At 37.0% G+C, this 12045-nt stretch overlaps 1 protein-coding gene across 1 annotated transcript in view; it reads right to left on the reverse strand.

Moving 5' to 3' along the window:
* Window positions 1-12045, reverse strand: part of LOC143657131 (uncharacterized) — a 145748-nt gene that overhangs the window by 18107 nt on the left and 115596 nt on the right. Inside the window, exons 9-10 of the mRNA XM_077129172.1 lie at window positions 4341-4530; window positions 690-817 (exon numbers count right to left, since the gene is read on the reverse strand). Coding sequence (XP_076985287.1) covers window positions 690-817; window positions 4341-4530 — 318 coding nt within the window. The remainder of the gene's footprint in view (window positions 1-689; window positions 818-4340; window positions 4531-12045) is intronic.

Below are 12045 nucleotides of genomic sequence, written 5' to 3' on the forward strand. Positions count from 1 at the left end.
ATGATGTCATATTTCCTAAAGATAGGAGGTTAGCCCCATTGTTCTTTGTAGATCTGTAATTTTGGATTCTAAAAAAAAAATGGGAGAATGAGTAGGAAGATGGAAACCCATTAAGCAAGTAGTGACGTGGCTCAGATCACTTGGGATATCACCTTAAATGCCACACCTTACTCTGGTTGGTGAATATTCATAAGTAAATAGGTTTCTGTGACAGAAGAGTTCTCTTTGACTATTTGCCTTCCCTTACTCCTGTACCCCATCCCAGTTCTTGCCTACATTTGATGGTGAAAGGAAGATGCAATAGAACCATTTATTGATATTGGGAGATAGGCTGTTGTTGAAATTATATCATAAATTCACCCTTCCAAAAAGCATTGGCCAAACAAAATCTCACACATCCCCAAACCATGCATCCATCCCCTCCTATTCCATTCTATCCTACTCAGCACTGATGGATCTGAAACTCCACAGAGCAGTACAGGCTGCGTTGACGAGACACAAAAATGTATCAGGCAGGGTCCCATATACTCAGCAGGTGACCATTTCTAATTCATCTACCCAACAAGAGCATGATGACATTTTGGATAATTTAAATAAAGAAAAAACAAAAGACCAAACCCACAGCCTTAAAGAGCATGATGACAGCTTTTGCTGGGATCTGATTAAGATGCTCACAGAGGAAGAAGTACCTGAGAGTTCGCAGATAGGTGCTGATTTCTACCAAGCTCATATCTGTTACCTGCGAGCAGGAGCTGAGGACCAGACTGTCCAGTTTAGGACACTGTGTCACGATGAGATGGACAATCCTATCCCTCACCTACAGGAGGCAACAGACAGGATTTCTTTTTGAGCACAGGCAATTTCGCATACACAAAAACAGAGCAATGAACCAATAATGTGTTGGAGATGTAAATATGAATTTTTTTCAGTAAATTATAATCATCATCTTCACCACCATCATCATCATTTTAATAGTTCCCATTTAAGGAGTGCCTAAGGTGCATCAGATTCTGAGCAAGGCATTTTATATGCACTAGCTCTAATCCTTGCAATACTTCTACAAAACAGGTGTTAATATCCCCACTGTACAAATAAGAAAACTATGAGTCTAGGGCTTAAATGTCTTGTTGAAACTGCCCCAAACTAAATGGCAATACTGATAGTCAAATCTAGGGCTGATGGCTCCAAACCCCATATTTTTTCCAATATAATTTCAGTTTAGAACTAAATCGATAAGGATCAGTATCCCGTGGAAGCACCTAGATTCCCCACTAACAAAATCAGCAAATGAGAGAGACTTTGATAAACTAATGATAGAAATGGAATTAACGCTAAGACTCTAAAATGAATGACAAATTTAGAGCTAGTGGATTGAGTTAAAAATTATCAGAATAAAATCAGTCATGAAACACTAAGGAATTGAGATGTTATTAAAGGCTTGAGGTACATCAAACTGGAAGTTAAAACCTAAGAACAATGAATTCTAACCTGCAATTAAATCCAAGATTTCATGTGACTTTTCTGCTTATTTTAAGTATATGCTCATTTAGTTCTTTTAAGCCACTATGTTAATAATTACTTAGTCCCCTATTAATAAGGAGATTTTGTTTACCCCCCTAATATCATCATTATCATAAAAACTCATTAATAAGTACCTAATTCTAGTTAGAACGGTGGTAGGCACTGAAATGTAGATGTTTCCTCTCATAATTTATATTAGAGGAGAATTTTAGAAGCCCTTTTCCTTTATGTATATGTGGATATACATATCCATGGAAAAAAATACAATCAAGTACTTCACATCCTTAACGTACCCTTAAACTTATCTAGAGCTATCTCAGGGTCTTTATAAATATCTGTGTCTAGCTATCAATGTTTTTTCCATCTATCTATCTATGCTATATTATAATTATGCTATGTTAGGGATTGAATCACGTTCCCCACAAGCCAGGTTCAACTCCTAACCCTGGGTTCTGTGGGTATGAACTCATTTTTACATGGGATCTTTAAGTCCTAACCCCATTCCCATGGGTATGGACTCGTGAAAATAGGATCTTCCAATATCCTATTAAAAGGAGGCCACATTGCATCAGGGTGGACCTTAGTCCAATATGACTGGAGTCCTTATAAGCAAAAGAAACTTAGACATGGAAGTAGAAGCAACATATTGGAGGAAACATAAGCAGCTTGCAAGTGATGAAGACAGCTTGTCAGCAAGCCACCAACGGACTGCCAAAGACTTCAGAGAACGTGTGGCCTGCTGACAGCTGGATTATTGGCTCTAAATCTGTGAGCCAATAAATTCCTGTTGTTTAAGCCAACCCATCTGAGGTGTTTGTCACAGCAGCCCTGGCAAACTGAGACATGGTAATATTTATGTCCTTTACCCACACCCAATTTATGTATATAGATACACTTAGACACTTTCTATATAAATAAATATAAAAGCCCATTTTTAAAACCCTGGACTCTCTCTGTCCTATAAAGGCCTCAATCGCAAGAGCAGGGAAAGTATATCTTTTTTGTACATGGAGACCTTCTTAAGAACCTAAAGAAGCGACTCCAAAGCTGGGCATCAGAGGATATCATAAAAGGGTTTTGGTTTTTTAGGACATGAAAAGATGGAAACACCAGGAGAGATCCTGTTCAAGATATCATGTTACATATGCTGTTATTTTTTCAGACACTCAGGAAACCCTATAAAAGTGGGCCTCAAACTTACAAAGTAGGCAATTTAGGAAGTAGCTCTTTATTTTACAAATAGTTCAAGGCAAAGTTCTTAAATATAATAAGTCTACAACTATGCACTCAAAATGCTGTGTGTTTCACAACATTTCAATTTACACATAATTTACTTTTGAGGTATAACTTTTATAGCAAGTTTCCAGCTTAGTCATTTAATTTAACATGAAATTATTTAGAACTGATTTCATGTTGGGAAATGTGCTTTGCTCTATAAGCAATACCTAAAGCCCCTAAAAAGCCTTTGGGGCTAGGCCCCAAATCTGTACTCTTTCATGTCTTTTTTAATGCCAGAATCTAAAGAGTCCACAATTACATATATAAATTGGAAATTCCTTGAAATGACTCATTGTGCTTTTTCCATATTGTGTTTAGATTAACTCAGGAACCTCAAATATTATAGTGATACAGCATTTATTAAACTGGAGTCATGTAATTTAGTCAATAGGCTCCTCCCTGTAAAACATCCATCCTTTTATTTAAGACACAGAATAAGCCAACATGACATACATAATGCTAATTTAAGAGCTCTTTGTGGATTAAAGTGATTTCAGAGAAATTGAATAAGGTTAAGCTATTATTGCTGTGTGAGTTTGTTTTGAGTACAAACAGAATAAGAATAAGAGCTTATTATCCTCCCACAATTTTGAGTTGGTGAAAGACTTTATTTGTCAAATTATAACAGAGAATTCCTCTCAAGGACTTGACATTTTGATTAAAAAAAAATAAGAAGAAATGTAGTGATATTCTTCTCCCAGTACCTTATTCAGAGCAGTGTTCAAGGCAAGGGCACTTTAGAGCCCAAGATGAAACCAGTGGAAAAGAAAAATGAGCTTATAAAAATTTTTTCAGCTGTTTACATCAGAACTTCCCTTCACTGGCTTCCAATCAACCAATACCACAAAGCTCACAAACACCATGAGATTACAATCTGTTCTCAGGCAGAAGCTATTCTACACTCCAAATTCACCAACTGGATATAGAATTTCAATCAATATTTGACTTATGAAAATCAGCCTGTCCCACTGTCATACAATCTTTTGGATAATCATATTTGGAGACAGAAAGAAGGCAGACTGCCTTCTCCTTCCACATAGAAGGAAGCCAGTGAGATGTAGTGATGGAAAATCAGCAAACCAGGGTCCATGACTTACTAGCTTTGTGACCTGTGCCATTATCTCTTTCAACTCCGAGAACTTGAATCACGCTTCCTATAAATCGGGGATAATGCTACTCCTCTTATAGGGAAGCTGGGAAGCTAATGAAATAATGTGTCTAACAAGTGCCTTGTTCAGTTTCTGAAATATGGAAAGGGCTTAATAAATGATAGCTATTGTCACTGTCATTATAATTATCTTTCATTTGTTGAACAGTGTATTTGATTGATGTAAATATTAGTTCAGTGACGAAAGTGGCAAAAGATTCAGTTAATGGGTAATCCAATATGCAAACTCTTTCTATCACATGGGCATATGGAATTCTTTTCCCCTTTCTATGCCCATTTCAGAGCATAACTTTATGACCAAGTAGGAAAGTCATGAAAACATTGCTAGTTTTATATTCTGGTAACTCAGGAACATGAGTCCAAGAATTCTTACCATTTTGAGGCCAGTAACATTGAGCGCAGTTATTGCTTGTAAGTTCTTCAGGCTCCTGACCAGGCAGGCCTCAGAAACCTTGGGGACTCTTCCGATATTCAGGGTCCGTAGCTGTGAACACCGCAGGGCCAGTGAGCCAATACTCCTGGCTGTGAGAGCAAAGCAGCCGAACACTTCTAATTTGCGGAGGCTGAGGAAGAAAAAGAAACAGTGAAGTCCCAAATTGTGAGCACATGAACAGATCTCAAAAGTTCCCTGAGTGACACTCTTGCTTTTGCCTGGTGGAATGTCTGTGCTTGAATGTCACATTTCAGAAATATAGTGCTGACAATAAAAATTAGTTTGTAAATTAATCAACGGATGGATGATTCATTAACTGTGTATAACACAGTTATTAGTAACAGTTAATAATAACTCAGCAAATCCATGCCACATTGGTATCAGCCCACTAAAATCAATAACGACGCTCATGGTTAAAGGGGGCTTATGGTAGAAACAGCAGGACATTAGTTTGTATTAGATATACCTACATTATAGACCAGCCATGCTCAATGGCAATAGAGGTTTATGAATTTCTTCCACATTGAGAGTACACACCATAAGAATAGGAATCCTTCCCATATCCCCAAATTACTTATAGAACATACAAAACGTGTCTGATTGCTTTAAACCATGGAGGCTCATAGATATTAGTGGATCCAGCAGCTGGTGCTATCATTGTACTCTTCACACATATTTCTCTGCCTAGGATTACTACTCGCATGTGTTGGGGGAGCTTCCTCCTAAAATACTTCAGGGCATTGTAAAGGCACAGGGAATATAGTAAATAATATGTAGCCTACTTGGTATAAGCTTGCAGGTTCATGAGTCAGCTCTGAAGGAATCAGGAAAGTCCCACAAGTCACTCTTTTTGTTTGACATTCAAGTAAATGATTACCTAAGGCAGCTGCTGTCAAGATGAAGTTCCTGGACCAGGAGCTTTAGCATCACCTGGCAACTTGTTGAAAATGGAATTTCCTGGGCCCTACTCCACACCAACTGTTCTAGTTTGCTAGCTACTGGAATGCAATATACCAGAAATGGAATGGCTTTCAAAAGGGGGAATTTAATGAGTTGCTAGTTTACAGTTCCAAAGCCAAGAAAATGTCCCAATTAAAATAAGTTTATAGAAACGTCCAATCTAAGGCATTCAGGGAAAGATACCTTGGTTCAAGAAGACTGATAAAGTTCAGGGTGTCTCTCTCAAGTGAGAAGGCACATGGTGAACACAGTCAGAGTTTCTCTATCATCTGGAAAGGCACATGGTGAACACAGTCAGGGCTTCTCTCTCTCATCTGGAAGGGCACATGGCGAACATGGCATCATCTGCTAGCTTTCTCTCCTGGCTTCCTGTTTCATGAAGCTCCCAGGGAGACATTTTCCTTCTTCATTTTCAAAGGTCCCTGGCTTGTGGACCCTGCTCCTCGTGGCTATGTCATTCTACTCTGATCTCTCTGAATCTCCTTCATTCTCCAAAATATTTCCTCTTTTATAGAAGCCACTCGAGGAATTAAATGACAACATGAAGTGCATGAATATACAAGTTGTGGGTGTCCCAGAAGAAGAGAAGGGAAAAGGAGGAGAAAAACTAATGGAGGAAATTATCACTGAAAATTTCCCAACTCTTATGAAAGGCTTAAAATTACAGATCCAAGAAGTGCAGCACACCCCAAATAGAATGGACCCAAATAGACGTACTCCAAGACACTTACTAATCAGAATGCCAGATGCCAAAGAGAAAGAGAGAATCTTGAAAGCAGCAACAGAAAAACAATCCATCACAAACAAGGGAAGCCCTAATAAAACTATGTGTAGATGTCTCAGCAGAAGCCATAGAGGCAAGAACACAGTGGGATGATATATTTAAGATACTAAAAGAGAAAAACTGCCAACCAAGAATTTTATATCCAGAAAAACTGCCCTTCAAAAATGAGGGGGAAAATAAAACATTTGCAGGTAAAAATTCCCTAAGAGAATTTGTGACCAAGAGACTGGCTCTGAAAGAAATGCTAAAGGGAGCACTAGAAACAGATAAGAAAAGACAGGAGAGACAGGTGTGGAGTATAGAAATGAAGAGTAGAGAAATGAAGACTATCATTAAAGGTAAAAAGAAGAAAAATTAGATACGACATATAAAATCCAAAGAGGCTAAATGGTAGAAGAAAGTACTGCCCTTATAGTAATAACACTAAATGTTAATGGATTAAACTTTCCAATCAAAAGACACAGACTGGCAGAATGGATTAAAAAATAGGACCCATCTGTATGTTGTCTACAGGAAACTCATCTTAGACCCAAGGATAAACATAGGTTGAAAGTGAAAGGTTGGGAAAAGATATTCCATGCAAATAACAATCAGAAAAGAGCAGGAGTAGCTACACTAATATCCAACAAATTAGACCTCAAATGTAAAACAGTTAAAAGAGACAACGAAGGACACCATGTATTAATAAAAGGAACAATTCAACCAGAAGACATAACAATTATAAATATTTATGTGCCAAGCCAGAATGCTCCAAAATACATGCGGCAAACACTGAAAAGCCTACCATAATAGTTGGAGAATTCAATTCTGTACTCTCATCAATGGACAGAACATCTAATCAGAGGATCAATAAAGAAACAGAGAATTTGAATGATACAATAAATGAACTAGACTTAACAGACATATATAGAACATTACACACCCCACAACAGCAGGATACACCTTTTTCTCAAGAGTTCATGGATCATTCTCAAGGATAAACCATATGCTGGGTCACAAAGCAAGTCTCAATAAATTTAAAAAGATTGAAATCATACAAAACACTTTCTCAGATCATAAAGGAATGAAGTTGGAAATCAATAATCAGCAGAATGCCAGAAAATTCACAAATATATGGAGGCTCAACAACACACTCTTAAACAACCAGTGGGTCAAGGAAGAAATTACAAGAGAAATCAGTAAATATCTCAAGGCAAATGAAAATGAAAACACAACATACCAAAATTTATGGGATGCAGCAAAGGCAGTGCTAAGAGAGATATTTATTGCCCCAAATGCCTATATCAAAAAAGAAGAAAGAGCAAAAATTGAAGAATTAACTTTCTACTTGGAAGAACTAGAGAAAGGACAGCAAATTAACCCCAAAGCAAGCAAAAAGAAAGAAATAATGAAGATTAGAGCAGAAATAAATGAAATTGAGAACATGAAAACAATTGAGAAAATCAACAAAACCAGAAGTTGGTTCTATGAGAAAATCAATAAGATTTATGGGCCCTTAGCAAGGTTGACAAAAAGAAGAAGAGGGAGGATGCAAATAAATAAAATCAGAAGTGGAAGAGGAGACATAACCACTAACCCCACAGAAATAAAGGAGGTAATGAGAGGATACTATGAACAACTTTATTCTAATAAACTAGACTATGCAGATGAAATGGACAACTTCCTAGAAAGGCATGAACAAACAACATTGACTTGAGAAGAAACAGACTACCTCAACAAACCCACCACAAGTAGGGAAATTGAGTCAGTCATTAAGAAGCTCCCCAAAAAGAAAAGTCCAGGACCAGATGGCTTCATATGTGAATTCTACCAAACATTCAAGAAAGAATTAGTACCAATCCTGTTCAAACTCTTAAAAAAAATTGAAGAGAAGGGAAAGCTACCTAACTCATTCTACAAAGCCAACATCACCCTCATACCAAAGACAGACAAAGATATTACAAGAAAAGAAAACTACAGACCAATCTCTGTAATGAATATAGATACAAAAATCCTCAACAAAATTCTTGCAAATCAAATCCTGCAGGACAATAAAAGAAGTATACACCATGACCAAGTAGGATTCATCCCAGGTATGCAAGGATGGTTCAACATAAGAAAATCAATTAATGTAATACACTGTATCAACAAATCAAAGCAGAAAAACCATGATCATCTCGATTGATGCAGAAAAGGCATTTGACAAAATTCAATATGCTTTCTTGTTGAAAACACTTCAAAGGATAGGAATAGAAGGGAACTTCCTCAACATAATAAAGGGAATATATGAAAAACCCACAGCTAACATCATCCTCAATGGGGAAAAACTGAAAACTTTTCCCCTAAGATCAGGAACAAGATAGGGATGTCCACTCTCACCATTGTTATTCAACATTGTGTTGGAAGTTCTAGTCAGAGCAATTAGACAAGAAAAAGAAATACAAGGCATCAAAATTGGAAAGGATGAAGTAAAACTCTCACTGTTTGCAGCTGATATGAGAGTATATGTCGAAAACCCTGAAAACTTCACAGCAAAACTACTACAGCTAATAAATGAGTATAGCAAAGTGGCAGGCTACAAGATCAACACTCAAAAATCTGTTGTGTTTCTATACACTAGTAATGAGCAATCTGAGGGGGGAAATCAAGAAAAGAATTCCATTTACAATTGCAACCAAAATAATAAAATACTTAGGAATAAATTTAACTAAAGATACAAAAGACCTATACGAAGAAAACTACAAGAAATTGTCAAAAGAAATCATAGAAGATCTAAGTGAATGGAAAGGCATACCGTGTTCATGGATTGGAAGACTAAATATAGTTAAGATGTCAATTCTACCTAAATTGATTTACAGATTCAATGCAATACCAATTAAAATCCCAAAAACTTACTTTTCAGAAATAGAAAAACCAATAATGAAATTTATCTGAAAGGGCAGGCTGCCCTAAATAGCTGAAAGTATCCTGAGAAATAAAAATGAAGTTGGAGGCCTCACACTACCTGACGTTAAGGTGTATTTTGAAGTTACAGTGGTCAAAACAGCATGGTACTGGCATAAAGATAGATATATTAACCAATGGAATTGAGTACAGTGTTCAGATATAGACCCTCTCATCTATGGACAATTGATCTTTGATAAGGCTGTCAAGCCAACTCACCTGGGATAGAACAGTCTCTTCAATAAATGGTGCCTAGAGAACTGCATATCCATATGCAAAAGAATGAAAGAGGATCCATATCTCACACCCTATACAAAAATTAACTCAAAATGGATCAAAGACCTAAACATTAGATCTAAGACCATAAAACTTTTAGAAGAAAATGCAAGGAAATATCTTATCAATCTTATAATAGGAGGCAGTTTCCTAGACCTTACACCCAAAGCACGAGCATTGAAGAAATAGAGAAATGGGAACTCCTCAAAATTAAACACTTTTGTGCATCAAAGATCTTCACCAAGACAAGCCTACACAATGGAAGACAATATTTGGAAATGATATATCAGATAAAGGTCTAGTATCCAGAATATATAAAGAGATTGTTCAACTCAACAACAAAAAAAGATAGACAACCCAATTACAAAATGGGAAAAAGACTTGAACAGACACTTCTCAGAAGAGGAAATACAAATGGCCAAAAGGCACATGAAAAGACGCTCAACTTTTAGGGAAATGCAAATCAAAACCACAATGAGATATCATCTCACACCCATCAGAATGGTCATTATCAATAAAACAGAAAACGACAAGTGCTGGAGAGGATGTGGAGAAAGAGGCACACTTATCCACTGTTGGTGGGAATGTCAAATGGTGCAAATGCTGTGGAAGGCAGTGTGGCAGTTCCTCAAGAAGCTAAGTATAGAATTGCCATATGATCCGGCAATACCATTGCTAGGTGTCTACTCAGAGAACATGAGGGGAAGTAGACAAATGGACATTTGTACACCAGTGTTTATAGCAGCATTATTTACAATTGCGAAGAGATGGAAACAGCCAAAATGTCCATCAACAGAAGAGTGGCTAAGCAAGTTGTGGTATATACATACGATGGGATATTATGCAGCTGTAAGACAGAATAAAATTATGAAGCATGTAACAACACGGATGGACCTTAAGGACATTATGCTGAGTGAGATTAGCCAGAAACAAAAAGACAAATACTGTATGGTCTTACTGATATGAACTGACATTAGTGAATAAACTTGGAGAATTTCAGTTGGTAACAGAGACCATCAGGAGATAGAAATAGGGTAGATATTGGGTAATTGGAGCTGAAGGGATACAGATTGTGCAACAGGACTGATTGTAAAAATTCAGAAATGGATAGCACAATACTACCTAACTGTAATACAATAATGTTAGAACTCTGAATGAAGTTGAATGTGAGAATGATAGAGGGAGGGGGCTTGGGGGCACAAATGAAATCAGAAGGAAAGATAGACAATAAAGATTGAGATGGTATAAAAAATAATAATAAAATTAAAAAAAATAAGATGTAATGGAGAGGCTGGAGGGAACTGCCTGAAAATGTAGAGCTGTGCTCCAGTAGCCATGTTTCTTCAAGATGATTGTATAGTGATATAGCTTTCACAGTGTGACTGTGTGATTGTAAAAACCTTATGTCTGATGCTCTTTTTACCTACCTTATCAACAGATGAGTAAAATATACGGAATAAAAATAAATAATAGGGGGAACAAATGTTAAAATAAATTTAGTAGATTGAAAAAAAAAATCAAATACCCAACAGCAGTCTTTTTCCTGATATTGTTAAATACACTGCAAAGAATAAAACACAGTTTAATATTTGTGGGAGACCAAGGTCTGAATCAGCCCTTTGACACTGTTCAGTAGCCTCTGAGAACATCATTTAACCTCTCTAAAGTTCTGGGTTTATTTGTTTTTTTAATTTCCTCAATAGTGATGATGATAATGCCTAACAAATTTTTAGGGTAACCTGAAAAGATAAAGCATTATAAAACAATGAAACACTATGAACATTTTTATGTTCATAATTATTATTTTTTTTGTATGCTGTATGGTGGGGTTCACATTTTATTCTTTTTTCCATGTGGTTATCCCGTTATTGCAGTACCATTTGTTGAATTGTTGTTGTGGTGATGGTGGTGGTTTTTGGGAGATACATGGTCCAGGAATTGAACCCAGGTCTCCTGCATGGCAAGCAAGAATTCTACCACTGAACTACCCTTGCACCCCTCGTATTCATAGTAATTTTAATGCATGAAAATACATTGATACAGATGAACACTGAAGTGTTTAATGGGTTGTGCTGGTTTGAAACTGTTATCCACCCCAGAAAAGCCAGGCTCTTTTAATTCATTTTTGTGGGCTCAGACTTATGGTGGAGGGGATCTTTGGATCAGATTGTTTCCAGGGAGATGTGACCCACCCAATTGTGGGAGGGGGGGTATAAGTGGCAACATTTTGATTAGATTATTCCTATGGAGACATGACTCCATCATTCAAGGTGAGTCTAAATCCTCTTATTAGAGTTTTTTAAGAGGAGAACATTTTGGAGAAACCTCAGATACATACGTTTGGAGATGCTTGGAGACAAAAGGTCAGAGGGGAGGCCACTGGAACCAAGAGTTGAGAACAACAAAATCCAAAAAGCAAAGGGCCAGTAGACATTGCATGTACCTTTCCATGTGACAGAGAAACCCCAGACACAGTCAGCCTTTCTTGAATGATGGTATCCTCTTGTTGATGTCTTAATTTGGATACTTTCATGGCCTTAGAATTGTAACTTGGAACCTATTAAATCCCCTTTATAAAAGCCTATCCATTTGGGGTATATTACATTCAGCAGCATTAGCAAACCAAATCATGGGTGACATGATATTATGTCTGGGATTTGCTTTAAAATATCCCAGGAAACTAACAAAAAAGTGAAGGATTGA

The sequence above is a fragment of the Tamandua tetradactyla genome, chromosome 2 (genome assembly GCF_023851605.1).
Source record: "Tamandua tetradactyla isolate mTamTet1 chromosome 2, mTamTet1.pri, whole genome shotgun sequence".
NCBI lineage: Eukaryota > Metazoa > Chordata > Mammalia > Pilosa > Myrmecophagidae > Tamandua > Tamandua tetradactyla.